The 20299-nt window shown below is 39.1% G+C and overlaps 3 protein-coding genes across 6 annotated transcripts in view; 2 read left to right on the top strand and 1 right to left on the bottom strand.

Moving 5' to 3' along the window:
- The window catches only part of LOC135071738 (ras-related protein Rab-37), a 55169-nt gene extending 52299 nt beyond the window's left edge, over window positions 1-2870 (top strand). Inside the window, exon 6 of the mRNA XM_063965524.1 lies at window positions 1406-2870. Within this exon, the coding sequence (XP_063821594.1) occupies window positions 1406-1647 (242 nt within the window). The 3' untranslated portion in view covers window positions 1648-2870. The remainder of the gene's footprint in view (window positions 1-1405) is intronic.
- A 2672-nt stretch (window positions 2871-5542) lies between these two features.
- Window positions 5543-15984, top strand: LOC135071728 (zinc finger protein Xfin-like). Its single transcript, XM_063965507.1, has 5 exons — window positions 5543-5884; window positions 6515-6661; window positions 6746-6823; window positions 7592-7672; window positions 10085-15984. The coding sequence occupies exons 1-5, from the start codon at window positions 5744-5746 to the stop codon at window positions 14381-14383; spliced, it is 4746 nt and encodes a 1581-aa protein (XP_063821577.1). The 5' UTR covers window positions 5543-5743; the 3' UTR covers window positions 14384-15984.
- A 661-nt stretch (window positions 15985-16645) lies between these two features.
- LOC135071739 (protein Tob1) overlaps window positions 16646-20299 on the bottom strand; it is a 62634-nt gene continuing 58980 nt past the window's right edge. For all 4 annotated transcript variants that reach the window (XM_063965526.1, XM_063965529.1, XM_063965527.1 and 1 more), the window contains exons 3-4: window positions 19553-19644; window positions 16646-18517 (exon numbers count right to left, since the gene is read on the bottom strand). In XM_063965526.1, the coding sequence (XP_063821596.1) occupies window positions 18140-18517; window positions 19553-19644 (470 nt within the window). In that variant the 3' untranslated portion in view covers window positions 16646-18139. The remainder of the gene's footprint in view (window positions 18518-19552; window positions 19645-20299) is intronic.

Genomic DNA, 20299 nt, shown 5'->3' with positions numbered 1-20299 from the left:
ACTAGAAATTTAAAAAAGGATAGAAATTGGAATTCAATATCTACGGTTTCGTAATGCCTACGCAATTTATTTAGAGACGTAATAAAAAATTGATAGGTACATACCTATTACTACTTCGCTTCGCTTCAGTGGAAATGCACCCTAATATTGAATATGAATATGTGTTGTAAATAAAACTCACTGATCAATTTTCCTGGTTTTAATTCCTAAATTATGATTTGCCATCACACTTTAGATTCATTGATTTTACTTATTCACACATTTACCTATTTTGAATGTTGTTATTTAAAGTTCCTAGGTTATTATTACACTAATCACAATACATTTTGAACGTCAAGCCTTTGTTGAATGTTCACGTAAACACTGTCTTGCACTGTCATCTAGCCACGATCGAATTGAGGTAATGCTTTCGGGCTGCACACTTGCTTGCTGTTCACTAGACACCACGTCGGATGTTGTATTCACAATTCGCGCACTAACTTTTTTACGGAAAAAGTCCCTTTCGCGTAAACAAGCACTCATCTGTCCAAATCACACTGTAGGTATGTACCTAGGTAGACTTCCGCAATAACCATCGATAGAACTAGGTCGCGGTCGTGGCCCTCTGGCAACAACTCCTTGATAAGGCATTCCGTATTTCTACGCAAAAGCCGCCGTCTGCGGCGCTCGCATCTGGGTACCGCCAGCACTGTGCCGGTGATTGAAATTGAAATCCAGAACTTCGTCCTCGAAGCGCACGGAATCTCGTCAAGTCAGGATACGGCTGCGCTCCCTGAAGCGCTGCGCGGCTCCAAACAAGCAAGGTATGAAGGTTTTCGACTCGTCAATGTTTCTCGTCGGCCAGTTAGTGTGCCCGAAACATAATTTCACCTGCGTTTTGTTATTGATCAAGCGCGGCATTGTAATAAACCACACATACACTGCAATACGTTTGGGCGCATTGGACGGACTGGGACGATTATTTATGTTGTTGCGCTCCCGCATGCCGATCGGCGGCTCGGCGCGGGCTGTGGGCGCGGAGCGACTGGCAGCGATATCAATATGGCCGACTCACGCGGCGCGGCACGTGGCAGTGGTCGTTGCCCTCGGCCGGCTACTACGATAGTGCGTACAAACGAATACTCACCGCGCTCAAAGGATGATTTATTTTTTATTTTTTTCGAAACATTCTTTGTCGTTTTACTCGAAAACTAGCCTGAATTTTTTTTTAAAAACACTTGGGTTGTATTTGTATGATTTTATTAGATGCGTTGGTAAAGTATGATCAGTACAAAAAATAACACCTTATATAGAAACAAATAAATCGCAAGGAATCCTTTCGCAGAATCCTCATACCAAAATGTATACGCCTCAGGCTTATGAAATAACCCTACAATCCTCTACAAATGCAGTCTGCTCGTTCCAGGTAACAAATCCGACAGCGGGCTCGAGCGGGCGGTGCGGCGGGAGGAAGGGCAGCGGCTGGCGAGAGAGTACCAAGTGGCGTTTATGGAGACATCAGCCAAAACCGGACTGAACGTCGAAGCGGCGTTCGCCCATGTGGCGCGCTCTTTAGTCGCGAAAGCGAACCCCGTCGACCCGTCTAGGCTGGCCGTGCGCGCGCACCAGACGCAGGAACAGAGGTCCTCGTGCCCGCCATGTTCGTAAATTGCGCGCGAAATTCAAATGTGGCGTTTGAATTTAGAACGCTTCAGCGGACCAATGTCGTCGTGCAGGCTGACTAGCAGATCTGAAACTTTGACATATTCATTGTTGGACTGGAAGTGACTGGTGTAAACAAGGACTGAATCAGTGGGCTGACTGCAAGCAATGCCGACAGCACAAATTATAACTAGAGGCCATGTTTGTAATAAGGAAGAAAAGTCTATTAATTAAGAAAATGGCTCTACCTACTCCAATCGGTGTCTGAATATAAACAAGTTAGTTGTATGTAACCTAACAATAAATAATGGCAGACCTTTATTTTTAACATGCCATTATCTATTATAACTTTTAATAAACCATTTCTTAAAGAATAGACTTAATTATTCTTGTAATTCAACTCAATTTCATAATAAATTCTTCTATTATGCTGCACATCTGTAGTGCAGACTTATCCAAGTAACACTTAAGTAGGTATACCTACCTATTAAATACTTTAAAGTGGACTAGGTAGGTAGGTTCTAATTGGGTAAAAAAATATTCTAAGATAGGCTGACCTTGAACAAAAGCTGTCAAATCGTTAGTTGCATTGCATTATTAAAAATGATTATTATTGAATGCCTTTTTGAAAATTTATAAAAGCAAAAATGTATTGTGATGAACAGATTGTATTAGATATTTGTTGGATATATTAGATGACCTACTTACATGATTAATGTTAATTGTTATAGTAAATATTAAACGGTTTAAAATTATATATTCATAAATAAATTATAATATTACATAATTCACTAAGAAATAGTTAAGTGACCTATTAATTTATATGACCGTGATATTAATTTTAAAACGGGTCTATGTAGAGTCATACATAAGTATCTACCTACTTCAAATTATTGGGGAATGGATTTTTTTATTTAAAACAATAGTGATCGTTGCAAGTTAAAATCCATTAAAAAAAAGAAATTATTTGGTAATAAGACAAGTAATGTGCAGGATTATATTCGTACATCCCAACTAATATTATAAATGCGAAAGTAACTCTGTCTGTCTGTCTGTCTGTTACGCTTTCCCGCTTAAAACTCGCAACCGATTTTGATGAAATTTGGCATAGAGATAGTTTGAGTCCCGGGAAAGAACATAGGATAGTTTTTATCCCGGTTTTTGAAACAGGGACGCGCGCAATAAAGTTTTTCTGTGACAGACAAAATTCCACGCGGGCGAAGCCGCGGGCGGAAAGCTAGTTGTCCATAAAAGATATGGTTAAAAATATGGCTTGATTACAGAAACATCCTTTTTTGTAATTATTAAAATGCTTACAGACAGCATTACAATAAGTTTATTTTGTACTCACCTCAAAGAGTAAGTCATACTATTGTAGGTAATAAAGTAAGTATAAGTAATAATATATTTTGATCCTATACAAATATTAAATTCCTTATAAAATATTATTTTAATAATTAATTGTAATGTAAGTATCGATTAAACTAGTTTTATTATAAGATGCGCGTTTAGGTATTACCTCTTACTTTTATTGTGGAAAGAAAGTATAAGAACCTAATACTGTGTAATAGATCATTATCACCTTTATACAATACTACCACTTAATATCTGTCTGTTCATGAGATCATTAAAACAATCACAGGCATTTTCATCTTTCTCTTCACTGTATACCTACTGTCTAAATTCTAAACTGCAGAAGGATAAAGTAGACGTAGTTAGATAAATAAATTCGTATTTATTAATAACATACCTGGACAATAAAAACAAAAAATCACCTACTTACCTATTTCTGCATACAAGTTGTGCCTAAAATCCTGGATGTATTTTTTTACATCATCATCCTCACATTTCTAGAGGCCTAATATTTTTTTGTAATTTTTGTATCCTTTTTATCCCCGATTTACTGATTTAGATCTCAATTTTTTTTTTATAAAATATCTAGATATCACCACAAATCCAAACTAAAATCGTTTAATTTTTCGGCTCAGAGGGTTTTCGCGATTGAAAAATCCGCCAGATGGCAATACGTAGACGCGAGGTCCAAATGCTGCGTGATTGGTGGATTTTGACATATCTGTCAATGTCATGTCAAAAATAACCAATCATGCAGCATTTGGACCTCGCGTCTACGTATTGCCATCTGGCGGATTTTTCAATCGCGAAAACCCTCATTACGTCACTGGGGTGACGTAATGAATGACTAAAATCAAGGTTTTACCCATAACTTACTAACCATTTAAAAACATTCCACTTAAGACCGCCTATTTTAATTAAGTAAATGGACATTACTTTTTTAGTTATTCGACAGTTCCAAAAATGTAGCAATGTAGGCAATCACAAGGTAATAAATCTTTCCATTAAAACTGGATTCTCATTAAATCCAACCTGCTAAAAAAATTTGATTGGTTATTAACACTAGGCTGTTAAAATAATAGACATACTAATCTACCAAAGGTAACATATTGTATAAATTAAAAAAAAAATATAAGTGTTATGGATTTAAGTAAACATAATCAATTGTGTATTAGAACTGTAAATGTTGTGTGCCATTGAATGTTGCTTCAGCAAAAAATAATAAGTCATTAATAATAAATAAATTATACCAAATTAAAATGTTTTTTTTTTTATACCTATCACTTCCATTTATTTAGATCAACCTAACATTTCAAGCGGAATCCTACTTACTCACCAAGAAATGTTCAATAAAATAACACCAGTAAAATGTTCTTATTATCAGAAAAATAACAGGTGAACAAAAAAGACGTGATGTTTTAGGTCAAGGGTCCTTTTTAAGATTCCGCACCGCACCCAAAGGATAAAAATGGGACCCATTTTTAATTCGAGGTAGTAAATATTTAGATTTTTGTCAGTATTCCATTTATCTCTTTGAAATATTAACTTTATAAATAAATTAATGTAGCATTACAAATCACAATAGAAAATAACAATTCACAACAAACCCATTAAAAATGCTACTCCTCGAACACGAACTTTTGTATTTGCCGCTAAAATGAAACCCGCTGACATTTCCTCCGATGTTTGAATTTGGCGCTATTTTCCATTATAGGTTAGAGTGAGACAGACGATAACATTCAGGGCACGGCAACCTTTTTGATAACTAAAGCAACATAATAATAAAATTATTTTGTTTGGAAATACACATTCATGATAATTTATCACTAATGACGAAAACCAATTCGGAAATATTTTACGAGGTTAAGGACATTAATAATACCACAGAATATACACACAATATCGATTAGGTTCTTAGTTTGGTAGCGGTTGCTTGGATTCTGGTCGATAATAAAATTAAAATATTTATTTAATAGGTACACAAATGCAAACAGTAGGGGGGGGGGGGGTGCCGCCCCGGGTGCCAACCTATGCTACGCCGCCACTGGCCATACTTACAGTTAAAATAAAAATAAATAATAATAATATTACTTAATTTTAGAATTACAATAATTCGTTTTCAGTCCTAGAAATTAAAAATCGCAATATTATAAAATGTCCACACAGATATGGATTTGATTTTCGTGTGTGTCCGAACGAACTAATTATGGATAAAATAAAAATAATACATGCATGAAAACATAATTAAACTCGAACGATCTAAATTTATTGTCCTCACAAGGTTCTGTTTTTCAAAGATCACTTGACTTAATTATCGATACCTCTTGCTTGATATTTGAAACCAATAAACAACAAACTTAAAACAAACAAATAAAATCTTGATCGAATCAATTTATTACCTAGTTGTTTTTATTTAACTTGTGATCAAGTTTAAAAATAACACGTGCGTGGTTTTATTTCAATAAAATACCATTTGTTTGCGAGCCCTGAAACTGTTCATTATTTTTCGTCTTTATGTTGGCAGCATTGACGCCATTCTACGCGCACATGCGCAGAACGACAGGTGGTCGGCGACTCGAGCCAGCCGTCCCGACCGAACCTATCGACTTCTCATGCTCATCATCAGCCGCTTTCGTGCTCAAGCAAGAACGATGTGCAGTGCTTTGTGTTGAAGTGCTCGTGGTGACATGGCGTCTCTTTTATAAGCGTTGTGGACAGTGTAAAAAGTTCAAAATTGTGTTTATTTACAATGAGTGTGAATTATGATCGTGTTTGTCGACTGTGCTTGTCATCTCGAGGCGAATTACTGCCGATTTTTCCTACCACCAGTTCGGATGACTCGGAACCTCCCGTTCTCGCTTCGAAAATCAAGGATTGCGTCTCTGTACAGGTAAGGATTGCCCTAAATATGAGCTTGAGTGGTGTTTTTAGTGAAAGTAGACCCTTGGTGTACGTGAGAACTCGTCATCCGCCCCGGTTCGTGCAATGTCAGGCAGCGCTGCGTTTAGGTGGAGATGTCGTAAGATCGTCCACCATTTTGTAATGTTCCTCGGCTATCGCTCGACTCGTGGCCGCGTCGCGTCACATTCCGTGCAGCCGGCGAGGAATGGCGCGTATCATGAGGGTCGAGTTTGGCATTATTCCCGGGGGTCAGGTCGGGAGGGGGTCTGCGTGTCGTTACGAGGCCTCGCGTTGGCCATCTCGTGTATTGATTTATCGGACGAGACCAGGCCGGTGCAGCTCGTCTCTCGAACGGGTCGAGCGTCGGTGTCGGCGTGAGTTCGCTATAGCTGTGTGTGTATATCGAGCGGTAACCCTCGAGGGGCTCGCTGGCTGGCACTCGACTCGCTTCTACTTATTCGGTCGAGGAGTCAGCCGCCCGGCTATACCTACGCCTACCTACTTAGTTTCTCCTCGCGTATCTATGTACTCATGAAGCGCGGTTTCGCCTCGCTCGCTCTGATGAAATGCGCGCGAATAGGAAGCCCCTTACAATGATTGCGTATGATTATTTTTCCAGATAAGCGAGAATGACGACCTGCCGACGAATGTCTGCAGGAAATGTGTGGATAATGTCAATAACTGGCATATTTTCAAGACAGTATGTGAAAGGACACAAAACAAATTAGAGTTGCTGATAAAAAAGGATGGCAGCCAACTAGAAGAGGTATGTTCCAGACATTCATGCTTGGATTTGTCACTTGTTATTTAGAATGTGACTTGTTTGTTAATATTATAAATGGATTTCCAGATAAAAATAAAGAGTGAACCTGCTGATGAGGCTTATGATGATGGAGTGGTCATTGATGGGTCATACCCTGACAATGAGGTGAGTGTTTCCCTGTTAAAATGTTATCATAACAACTCAACTATTCTTGATGATGAGTGTAGTGTACAAAGGTTAAAAACAGAATAATCATAATGATCATGAGAAGTTAATGTCTGTCTTAAAGTAGGTATTTCAGCAAAGCATCTGTGCTAGCATTTTCATGTCAAGGACATTGTACTGTAGTCACGTCACAGTTGTAAGGAATTTGTGCAATGTTTTTGTTCTGCTTTCTTCAAAGGACTTTTTCATTGATAATACCTATAGATAAGTTATTGTTTTAATAAAGCAATTTGTTTTCAACGATCTAACTATACACTGAGAAAAACTAAGACATACCTACTTTTTAGTAATGACAATAGTTTAAATAAATAAATGTACAGTTTTTGGTTATTTAACTTAAATGCCCTTGATGACCCTTGATATAGTTGATATTTTAATGTTTTTAAAAAGAATCCATGGTTAGCTTCATATTTTTTTTAATAGTATTTTTACTTTTAATTAATATAATTTCAAATGTGGCTCTTAAACGTAGTAACTGCCGTGCTTAATTTACAATTTATAAGTTTGGAAATGCATTTGCGAACGATGATAGATCCAGATGGTTTATGCCCGTACTTTTGAATGGCATAGGATGTTAAAGACAGTTGTTTATTTTTAAAATGTGGGAGTTAAAATATATGCAATAAACATGTACTGAAAACTTATAAAGAACTTAGTGGTAGTAAAATTATTTTATTGCAAACTAAAATTATGTTAATAAAATTTCAGAATGCAGCAGGTTCCAGTAAGGTGCAGCCAGAAGGTCCACCTATCTTGGCGTCATTGGGGCTCACTCCACGAAGTGATAAGGTAAAGATTACATGTCCATTGGCAGTCTTATCACTCACTAAATAAACATTTTGAGCGAAACAATTGCATAGAACTGATACGTTAATTCAATTTCATTAAATTTTATACTTTAAGACACTTCAGTTGTTTACTAAATTATAAGTAAAACGTATTTTTTTATTAGAGAATATCTGTGTGAGAATAGTTCAATGAATTAATTTCATCCACAGAAAAATGTAGACCCTCGCATGGACTGGCAACGAGTCCATGCAATATTGGACATGGTGCAAGACGATGATGTCATTGATTCACTCCAGTCCATTGAAGAGTGTGACTATGTGCAAGAGTCCGATCACAACTCTGACTCGGAGGCTGAGCTTCAAATGGATATAGATGACGAATACATTGATTGTAAAACTGGATACATGTGCAAAAACAGGACGGTCCTATCAAAAAATCCAAAATTGTCTACATCACTGATCAATGCAAAAATAAAAGAAGCCGCAAGATTGAGAAAGCACAAGATAGGAACAAACAAATTATGTGCACTACCTAAAAAGGCATGGCAAATGCTCTTTACAGACGACTTGCTTGAATTAATTGTTGCATCTACAAATGATAACATTCTCAAAGCTGGAAATGATATATCAACTTCCACTAACGCTGGGGAAATTAGAACACTCATTGGTATTTTTTATCTCCATGGCATTATGCGACCAACACATCAAAGTACCCGTGACCTTTGGAATAAGGACTGTGGAATTCCATGTGTCAGAAGTGCAATGAAGTATGAACGATTCAAGTTCCTTATACAGAACATGAGCTTCGACAAAGATGATGATGACAGCATTATACAATTTGATATCATGAAAAGAATGCGTAAGGTGTTTGAAATATTCGCAATGAACTGCAGGACTGCTTATGAAGTTGATAACTTGGTTGTCATTGATGAGGTCATTGTCCCAGTTTATGGGCCTTGTCCATTTCGGTACAACATTGATAAGAAACCGCTAAAACGCGGCTTGAAAATGGTGCTTTTGGTGGATTCGGCGAGTTTTTATATCGGCAATTTGGATGTAATTACCGATCACTATTTTGGTGCTGATGCGATTGTGAATAAGATGGTGCAACACTTGGCTGGTTCGGGCAGAACCATAATAATGGACAGCTGGTACTCATCATTGGATTTGATTGATAAACTCAAGAAGGAATATCAGCTGTATTCGATTGCGGCCACCCATCCTAATGATGACATTATACCGCCGCTCTTTGTTTCGCAATACAGAAAATGTAAGACGTTTTTGACTGGATTTCTTGACAACGATATCGCACTGACGTCTTATATGAATTCTAAGAAAAAGTCATTGAATGTGTTGACGAATGAGCCAAAGTTTTATAAGAGGGGACATAAAAATTTCAACACAGCTGCTGCTTCGTATAGGAAGAACCAATCTGCTGTGGAAGTTATAGATGTGCTGATGCACTACTACACCACCATGCAGCACACCAATGATTGGACTCTTTCGTTATTTTTTACTCTTCTAAATATTGCTGCCGTTAATGCCCAAGTTATATGGTGTTCGCAGAATATGCACCAAGTGACAAAACGTCGTAACTTCATCAATGAACTGGCTTTTAGTCTCCTAGAAAGTGAGGATTCGTTTGTAGCAGATGTTTGTATGACTGACGTTTCACGAATGCGTGAGAAGTTTACTTTATTGAAAGATATACCGTATAAAAACCGAAGAAGGTGCCGGATTTGCGTGAAAACCACAAAGAGAGACAGAAGAACAAAGCAGTTTTGTCTGAAGTGTGGCCAGTTCATCTGTAAAGAGCACACAGTTAACTTCTGCACTATGTGTTCTGGATCATAAGCGATTTTGTACTTATTATTATTATTTTAGAAGTAAAATTAATTGTTACTTAAAGAAGTGTTTCTTCCTAGTGAAGTATTTTTTATTTTTGTTGTAATAAATTAGTAAACTACTGAAGTGTCACATTTACTTACACAAATATTTTAGTTTCTAAGTAGATATTGAAAGTGTTGGGTTTATTTACATTTTTTTTATTGATACATAGAATAGAGCTAACATTTATTATTTCTTTTAAACTATATTATTGTTAAAATTGTTGTAAAAATATTTACATTCTGTTAGATTATTTTGGATATTATAAAAGTTAGTATTTTTTATTTCTCAAAATACTAAACTCATATTAAGGTTCACTGTTAGTTAAAATTTAAATAAATAACCAGATATAATTTAATAAGCAATTTTAGATGTATGTAAAGTGGAGTATAACTTTTCTCATAACTATATTTTAGTTCTCATAATATACTTTATTAAATATAATTGTTAATTTTATTTCACCCATCCCGTGCTATTTAATTATTTTCCTCCCATTTTACAGTATCCCATTGATCTGAATTTCCAGGGTATCGAGAGTGAGAAAGAGGACGAAGAGGAAGACGACGAGGAGGAGATGAGGGAACCTCCACAGAAGTATACTAAAGTGCCCAACATGCCTGAGGTATCCATCACGGTAATGCGGCCCACCGGGGAGACCCTGCATGCAAGGCAAGGCATCCAGCAACTCGCCTCCAAGGACTGCCTCGTCTGCGGCCGCTCATACAGGTACTCCCACAACGCGCGTCGTCACGAACTCACGTCACACAGCTTCGATAGGTACACCAACAAAGTCGTCAACAAAAAACAACCCTCCCACATGCAACCGAAACTAAGACCAAACCCGTTCAACCCCAAAGCCCGCCTCATGCCAAACCCCATCAGCCACAAAATGCAACTCCTCAAACAACCGATGCCTTCGAAAATAGCACCACACAAAGTTATCACTCCACCGAAACCGATACTTATTAAAACGCCTAAAGGAGCTCAAAATAATCTGCCGTATCCTCTGCGCATAAAAGCGCTTAAAGATTTGCAAATAAAGAAAAAGGAACCGCAAATTTTGAAGACCCTCCTAACGTCCAAACCAGAAGTTCTCGTGTCCGAACCTGAAATTGTTAACTCGGGCCCAGAAAGTCCCGAAACGTTGATTTCCGAACCAGAAATTGCATCTTTCCAAGTGGAAACCATTTTGTCAGAGCCGGATGGATTCGACCACCAGGGTGATGGTGATGAAGAAATGGACGGCGACATGACTAACAACCAAGGTCAAAACTATGACACGGTCGACATGGAATCGGACAACGAAATAGAGATAGCACGTGAGCAGGAGAATGAAGGAGAAGTTGAAGGTGAAGATGACGATAATAATGCCGAAGATGGAGAAGAACATAACCAAAATGATGAAGAAATGAATCACTTTGAGCAAAATAGTGAAAACGAGAAAGATCCAGCGGAGGAAAATGAACCAGAACACAATGAGGAGCATATCGGCATCGATGAAAGTGACCTTCAAGCTGCAGAGGAAAATCAAGAAAGAGAAGATGGAATCGAGGACGGTGATAATGATCATGAAATGAATCACGATGAGATTAGGGATGAAGATGACGATGATCTCCCTCCGATGGAAATAGCACCAGAAGTAGAAATAAATGAGGATATGCAAACAAATTCCTACAACAGTGAAGTTAATGAGGAGGAGGAGGAGGAACTTGAAGAATCTGCTGATCTAAATGACACAGCAGAAGAAGGCGTCAAAGAACTCGATCCTGACAAGTTGTACGTCACTAAAACACAAAGAGATTTCATTCTCAAATATCGCGACATCATCCAACAAATCAATACAAAACGGTGTCTATGTTGTGATCGTGAGCATCCTCGGAGAAAGGCGGTCATCCAACATTTGCAAAAGAATGGACACAAAGTTCCTAAACACACCTGCTACAACTGTGTTATAACCTTCGGACACATTGGCGCCCTGCTCAGCCACATGAGGTCCAACAGTTGCACAGATTTATGGAAAATAATCTACAACGAAAATGGAATAACTGACGACCTAGTATTGGAAGAGCCAAAGGATAATAAAGTCCAGTATAAGGACATATTTAACGCAAGATCTTATGCTTGCAAATTATGTCCAGCCAAGTTCCAATTGAAGCAGTTCATAATGAAACATGTTTTGGATGTTCATGAAGATGGCCAGTCTAGGGTGCCCCTTCACTGCGTTCATTGTAGAGCACGATTCAAAGATAAAAGTCTTATCAAAAAACATATCCGTAACGGTGAATGCACAGTCATAATATCATGTGATTTGTGTTCTGAAAAGTTTGTCAATATGCAAGATTTCAATGATCACGCTTTGGCCGTTCATGCCGGAAGCTTTGACTCTGATAGTCAAAATAAGTGTGTTGATGGACGACCCACAGATTGTTCGCTTTGTGGAAAGAAGAATAGTAGCTATCCAAATTTGATAAAACATTTAAAGATGGTTCACAACGAGGATAAACCACATTATTGTCAACACTGTGATGGCAAATTTGAACAAGCTACTGATCTTAACAAACATATTTACACTGAGCATTCTGATAGGACCTTGGGTATGCAAAGCACCGAACCTGATATGTCCTTGGTCAAGGAAGAAGCTGAGGAATATCATTATTCGTGTACTGAGTGTAATGCCATATTTGAAACCGTTGACGCTTGGACGGATCACCAGGTCGCTGAACATAATCAAGTCGCTCATCATTGCGACCAGTGTGACAAGAAGTTCTTACGTCCATCTGAGCTCGCCGAGCATAAGAACACCCATCTGCGTGTCAAATTTTATCCTTGCAGCGTTTGTACAAATTCCTACAGTACTCCACAAAAACTTTCAGAACACGTTCAACAAGCTCACCCAGGCGCTGGGTCATTCCCGACGATGGATTCAGAGTTCTATTGTGACATATGCATACGATCATTCAAAAGTCGTCAAGCATATTCTAATCACATGCGCATTCATGCTAAAGTGCCCACGACCAATAGAAAACCCGGAGAACCAAAGGGTTTTGCTCCACAAATCATTGGCAAACCAATCAAATCGTTTACTGCCGTACAACCTGGTTTTGTAGCCTTCAAACCAAATTGTAACGTTCCTAATGCTCCTTACTGTTGTGATATATGCGGCAAAGGATTTATGCACAAGAAGAACATTTGGAAACACAAGAAAGTGCTTCACGCTGACCTCATCAACGATAGGAATGACAGTGAAGAAAATACCATGCAAGCGTCCACAGAAGACGATGAATATAATGCAGATGAAAGTGGAGCCATTCTGTCGACGCCACAGTTTAATAGTTTCAACTTCACAAACTTTGCCAATAACGTTCAACAATCGACGCCTCAGGGTCAAGATCTGCTGCCATTCTCGTGCGAACTTTGTTTCAAACGGTTTCCTCTTCGAACCAGTTTGTGGAAGCACAAGCGAGCCAAACATGGAATATCTGGATCTGATAACCAGCAGCCAAGCGAAGCCGGTAGCAGATCTAGTTGCACGATTTGTAAAATTACCTTTTCAGATAAGAAGTCATACTACCGTCACAGGAAGAATGTTCACAAATCGTCATCCCAGATGTGTAAGATCTGCGGCAAGCCACTGAATTCGACATTGGAGCTGTATGAACATCTCAAAGCTGCTCACGCACGCGAACTATTAGGCTATAATGCGAACCAAGGCAATAATAGCAAGATGCAGGATAACGAGCAAGAATTAGATGCAGATTACGAAAATGATCAAGATTCGGCGGACCCGAGTGTAGAATATCAAGCTAGATATCCTTGCGACACATGCGGCAAACAGTTCGTGGGAATGCTTGCGTTACAAAACCACCAGTGTATCAATCAGGTCCCTTCCCAACCGCAAACCTTCGACTGCGAAATCTGTCATAAGAGTTACACATCGATCGCGGCGCTCAAGAGCCACCGAGGCTGGCATCTGCGTTCGCCGGACGGCAAAGCGGCCGCCAACAACACCGGGCTTTGGATGCCTCAGCACAAAGTGACCAGCAAGGTCAGCAAACACGAGGTCGTCGATCCGGTCCAACTCGCCCGCGTGTCGCACTCGTCGCCCGCCGCCGCCGTCGCCGCCAAGCGAAGGTTACCACCGGAGGTCGAAGTGACGGTCGTAAACCCAAACAAAAAGTTGCGGTCGGATGACTCCGTAGAAATGGATCAGAACATGTCCGGCGGCGTCGAAGACAGATACTGCACGATATGCGACAAAGAGTTCACGAAGCGCGCCGCGTACCTTCGCCACATGGATGAGGTGCATCAACCCAACTCGGTGTTCTGTCCCGTCTGTGAGAAGAGTTTCACGCGGAAGTCGACTTTGCTGGTTCATATGAAGAAGCATTACGAAGGCGGCGAGGGTAGCTCGTCCGGGGCGGTCCAGGAGGAGGAGGAGAATCACGCGTGTGATTTATGCGGAGCTCAGTTTGACAGCGAGAAGGCGTTGAAGGCCCACCTGACGAGGCACCACGGGGAAGATTCGGGGGAGTCGGATGACGATGGTAGCGTGCCGGTGTCGCAGCCGGGCGAGTTTACATGTGGCCAGTGCGGCGACGGCGTTGCAACCCCGCGTGACTTGATCGCGCACCGCACGATGCACGCGACGCCCACCAAATTCGTCTGCAACATCTGCAAGGTCTACTTCGCCCGAGCCCTCGACCTGTCTTCTCACACTCGTGCGAGGCACGCGGACAACGAGAAGGTGTACTTCCCCTGTGCCATGTGTGACCGTTTCTACATGAACAAGAAGAGTCTGCAGCGACACATCGAGATGGCTCATTGAGCGGTCTCTCATGATTGGTAAACATTCTGGAAATGATAAAGCAGAGCTTTTTTAGTTTCACGAGTTTACTTCGCGTCGCATTAGTGTAGGCGTCCACAGACAAGTGAATTATATTCATTGTAAATTGATCTTTGGATCGGACACTGTCGTATGTGTGATGATATTGCTAAGTTATTGAGATGTCATTCCTTGACTATTGTTGGTTTTCGTAATAATAAATTAATTAATATAGGGATTCTTATTTCTCTTTCTTATTATTCTTGTCGTGTTAAGTCTCTGCTCACTCTATTGTGTTATTTATTGTATTGTGAATACGAAGACTTGGGATTTGGATCGTTAGTAGATTATGAAGCATGCATTACTTTTCTTCTATGATTGTATGTAGTACTTATAATAATTAATTTCGTAATTATGTTTATATTAACAATCGGCAAAATCTTAAATGTTTTTATTGGAATCTTGGGCCAAAATTTTGAAACGTAGTCACCAAAATCAGTCAATAACCAGTGTGTTAGAATTTAATTAAGGTTCGTTTTACATGTAATTTTCAAAAATCTATTTTTGTGAGATCTAATCGATCTTGGTGAATAAATATTTAATTTTTAAATGATGATACTTTTAGTTTTTAGATGTAAATATTTTTTCTATAACGTCAATGTAATTTAGGGGTTAGACTAGAATATTGACTTGGATTGAAAATGGAACGGTCGTTTAAGTTTTTAAAATGTACTGATTATTTTTAGTAATTACAAGTGTATATTTTATACAAAGTAAATAACCACTTAGGGCATGTCTCCTCATCTATGGTGAGATGATGAATTGTATACTAACAACATACCGTGGTATGATTTTTAAATATGGATGATAAGCATTGGCCTAAATATTCAAGTACTTTGTGTGATTATTTTTGCACTCACATTCTGAATATTGGTTTATTTTACTATCTGCATGCTGTTTATAAAACGCACATTCAACTGTATCTATCCATGACCAGTGCCAAAATAGCTTGTTTGTTTTGACTCCATAGAAGTATATTAATGTAAGTATAAAAAGACGTATTTATAAAGATGTTCCTGTAAAGATGTAAATTGTTTACGAAAATACTTGATTGCTTTAATACTACGATGCATTTAATAAGTTATAATACGGAATATTCTACGGTCGCCAACAGATTCTCTTAATGGATTTTGAATTTTATGTGTTTAGTGTAAGGTTCAAAATCAGTTCTTGTAATATGACGTACATGGATATAAATAAATGCCTGCTCATCGATTTTAATTCACGAATAGTTTAAAAATTATGCTACGAATGTAGTCTTGATATTTGGCGAAGCCGTTAGATTTAAATTTTTTAAAATCAGAAATATTGTCAATTCCAAATCAAATCTTGCAGTACACTTTTAAGAAATCATTGATCAGATTGTTCTAGAAATAATGTTATATCTAGAGAAAAGTTTGAAATTACACATATTATTTGTAATTTTTGTATTGGTTCCGTGTGAAGTTTCGGACTAATGTGTTCTATTATTACGGAAAATGTCCATAGATGAGGTTTAATTTTGTCATCTTGTGGTTTGATAAATAAAGTGACTTAATTATTAACTTTTGTCTTTTATTCTAATTAATTTCCCTTTATCTAAGCTTATACTTGGGTACTTGACACCACCAATCCATGCACGTTCCTTTCATGTGCTATCAAAATAGTGATTTCTCAAAAGATATCGTTGTAGGGTCAAATATTTGCTCAACTTACGCACTTCAAAATAGTAAAAATTGAATTAATTTAGCAGTTAACAGAAAACGAAATGACTTGGAAATTGGAATTATTGGTTAATGGTGTCATATGCCCTTCGTAAATAAAATTAGTAATTAACCAAAATGCTATGAATTTAGAATTCACGTAAACGCCTTCGTCAAGTTCAGTGAGCGAATAACATAGCGGATTTTTGAGGAACTAAAAATCAAGGTTGACAAACACCTATAACAGTGCGTTGTTAGACGCATTATTCCAGTTTGCCCGACCAGTGGGGCGCCTTGGTGGACATTATGATTTCTTGTCTTTGATTTTTCTACCACATTATTTGAGATAATAAGTTTTGTATTTTTATAGTATTAAACATCTGAATAATGAAGGGTCTGACTTCTGCGGTACCCCGAAGCAAACCTTATTTTATGCTCTTCAAATGTTTGTTTTATTTTTTGCGTTTGGGGTTTTCAATTTTTATTTCTGAAATAAATACGGGATTTCGAATAAACACACACATTAGATTGCACAAAACATTTTAATATAAACTTAAAAAGTCGTACAACAATATGAAAAATTATTATTGACTAATTATATGCGGACATGGAGAGCCGCTTTTACTATATTATGCAAATATTATTATATTATTTTAACATTTCCATCGAATATATCTTACAAAAGAAAGAAAAATAAAAAGTATCTTTATAATAAAAAATCTCATTACACTAAGTTGTATTATTATTAAACTTACATTTATAGATTTTATCTACAAAATACTGTAGCCTTATGGTCAGTTTTTCAATCGAGATACCTCAATATACACATTAGATAATAATTTAATAATTATAGGGTAACAATAAAGTACACGTTAAGGTATTCAAATCATACAACTAGACTTAATCTAAATCAAAATATAAAAATAGTAAAAATATTTGCACATTTCAATACAGGTATACAACTTGTCAACGTTGTGCACCGAATTGGAGAGTTTAGTAGGTACTTGAAACAACCAATGCCGAGCGACTACTCTACGACTACCCACTACTCGCACTTACGCTACGGCCCCATTGAAAAACTGAGCCAATGCCAAGTGAAATATAAAAAAGATAAATAACACATAGTATTTTTTCCATGAATTTGCATGCACCCGTTATATTAACGAATTGAGAAATATTTTTTTTCTATCATTTATTCATGTCTTTTAACAATATTATAATATAAGTATACCATAAGACTAAGACCGGCCACCGCGGTGCGGTCGACCGGTAATGTACACGAGGACTAATATCTTCTTAAAAAAATACTGTTAGATTGAAACGTAGCTAAATCTATTATATTATGTATATTGTAATAATTATTACAAGGGTACAATCGTACGAGTGATGATTACGCTAGGTGAGAACTCCGACGCCTCGGCGGCCGCGCCCACCGGCCGCGTCCACGGATATGCAAACGTTTATTAGAGTACGATACATTCAGAGTACACTATTAGTAAGTATGAATTATCAATTTCAATATTAAAAATACGTAATTTCTCTATTGGCTTTTTCGTATCCACGTGAAAAATTAGACAATTATCGCGTACGAATATATATATTATGTATACATATTTATATATCAGTAATTCTTAGATCGGAGGACGTATGTATACAGGCTCGCTCTAGAAGGTACGTCGTCGTAAGCGCACGCGGCCAAAGGCCTTTCGCTCCCTTACACCCTACGAATATATCGATATCGAACGAAGACATCAAAAACTTGACTCGGCATTAAATATTACGAAAATAAATCGCCGGCGAGTCGCGCGGCCGATTATTGCTCCTATCGATAAATTTACACATCGACGTAACGAACGAGAATACAAAAAGTTATGGAAAATCGTACGGATATCACAAGCGGCGGGCGGCGCGGGACGCCCCCGCGGAAAATAAAAAAATAAATCGCGGCGCGCGCCTCTCTCGTAAAAAAGTAAAGACTCTATGAGCGGGTCGCGCGGGCCGTGTGGCGCGCGTGCGCTCAGTTGGCGAGGAGGAGGTGCGCGGGCGCAGGGGGGTAGGGGGCCGCGGCGGCGGGGGCGGGCTCGCGCCGCGCCACGAAGTACGCCGCGGGGTCGGCGGCCGGCGACAGCGCGCGCGCCGCCAGCTGCTGTTGCACCGCGCGCTGCTTGATGTAGTTGCTGAACTCCGTGGGCGACATGCGGTTGGCGCGCTTGCTGCTCGTTTTGAGCTTGGTGCTGCCGAACTTGGTCTGCGCGAAGGTCGCGGTGGTGAAGGTGAGCGGCTGCGCGCGGAACGGCGGCGCGGGGGAGAAGGCGGCGGGCGCGGGCGGCGACGGCGCCGCCGCCGGCTCCACCGGCCGGAAGCACTGCGCCTCGGGGTTGAAAGCGCGAGTCACCTGGAAGGGATAGCAAAAACTGTTATTTCAAGGACCAACTAAACTCTCATTAAAACTGGTGATCATACTGTATATTCTAGCCTACAGGAGCAGTGGTAGTAGCGTAAAGGTACAAGTCCAAGATGGACTGCAGAACGCAAACTGCAAGCCACCACGGTTACTTTGAACCTCTAGCTGCAGTGTCGCCTGCGGTTGCAGTCTGCAGCCCATCTTGGACTTATACCTTACAGATGTCCAGAAAAATATGAAAGACCAACAATTTAAGACCAACCGACCAACGACTACTTACTGAACAACATAAATTGGCGATCTCTCAAAAACTCATCATATTCAGTATTTTTCATTATGTCATCAAAAGGTGGAACCGACATCTACGCACGCGATTGATATCTGAACCCTCAACTGCTGTAGCGCTGGCATTCTACCAAAAACTTCAGACTTCAGAGGTCATCCTATTTACCTATTTACTTATTCCTGCCACAAAGTCTGTATCCAAATGGTTACAATCGCGTCAGGGCATTTCTCATCGTCAATATGTACGGCGCACTTGCCAAAATCATCACCCGGGAGTAATTAATCGGCCATTATTTGAGCTTGACGCAATTAATGTTTCAACAAAGCAAACAATCTACAATTACCAAGCAGCTGCGGGCCTGATGTAACAGATTTGTCTTGTCTATCATAAAAATCTAGCCAGCAAATTCATCCACAACTGCCTGACAATGATCAGTCGATTAAGCTGCCAGACTCAAAGCTAAGTCCTTATTACTTGATTTGTTGCTATGATTTATTTGTGCTATAAATTACAACGACACTAGGCCGTTAACATCAATCAAGTGGGTTTGGCTAAATCAGTTTCGAGTAGAATCACATTTCACTGAAGCAAGCGCTAAAATACCATGCGAGTCCACCTTTTGATTCACTAACACTGAGATGACAGATATTCTGATCTTCAAAATTAATCAGAGGGTTAACTTTGCCATTTAGTACTTATAAAGTGCCAATAGTTTCACAGCATTAGACTTCGATTCTTACCTCTCTATCAGTTCGCTCATCAGCAGCTCGCTCGTCGCTACTGAACAGCACTTTCACCGCCCCTTTCTCCCCGATACGGTATGAAACTTCACCTGTAATGAAAGAAACAAAATAGGTTGATTAACATGGTTAAAATTATATCAAAACAAGGTCCTCCCCTCCTAATCACAATAATTCACGGGAGAAAATGGTGTTCACGGTTATACGGATGTCAGACTTGGGTATTCACAAAAAATATTAAACAAAAAATCAGGAATACACAAAGAGCAATGGAGAGAAGCATACTACGGATCAGGAAGATACATAAAGTACGAAGTGAAGAGATAAGGAAAAAAACAAAGGTTACGGATGCATTGAGACACGCACTAGAACTGAAGTGGAAATGGGCTGGTCACATGGCACGCTACACTGATGGAAGATGGACATTGGAAACCACCAAATGGAAAGGACCATCAGGCAAAAGAAAGGCAGGTAGACCGAAACAGCGATGGGAAGATGACATTGTGCAGACGGGTGGGAAAGACTGGATCGACCTAGGCGCGGACAGGGAAAGATGGAAAGGATTGGAGGAGGCCTATACCCAAAACGGGGTCCATACCCTTAATTAGATTAAACTCTTAATATGTCATTGCAAAAATCTGAAATGTTATTCAAGGTTTGGAATAAAAGGCTTTATTATTATTATTATTATAATGGTGTTCACGAGGAAATTGAATAATCGACCCAGTTCAGCGTTGGATCCATATT

Source organism: Ostrinia nubilalis, chromosome 5 (genome assembly GCF_963855985.1).
Source record: "Ostrinia nubilalis chromosome 5, ilOstNubi1.1, whole genome shotgun sequence".
Taxonomy (NCBI): domain Eukaryota; kingdom Metazoa; phylum Arthropoda; class Insecta; order Lepidoptera; family Crambidae; genus Ostrinia; species Ostrinia nubilalis.
The sequence above is the reverse complement of the archived record's forward strand: the minus strand, read 5'-3'. Positions and strand labels throughout refer to the sequence as shown.

What these genes read in the sequence shown, in the direction of transcription:
- LOC135071728 (XM_063965507.1), top strand. Translation starts at nt 5,744, where the DNA reads ATGAGTGTGAATTATGATCGTGTTTGTCGACTGTGCTTGTCATCTCGA. An exon ending in ATGGCAGCCAACTAGAAGAG is followed by an intron (nt 6,662 to 6,745) that starts GTATGTTCCAGA and finishes ATGGATTTCCAG; the next exon opens with ATAAAAATAAAGAGTGAACC. An exon ending in TCACTCCACGAAGTGATAAG is followed by an intron (nt 7,673 to 10,084) that starts GTAAAGATTACA and finishes CTGAATTTCCAG; the next exon opens with GGTATCGAGAGTGAGAAAGA.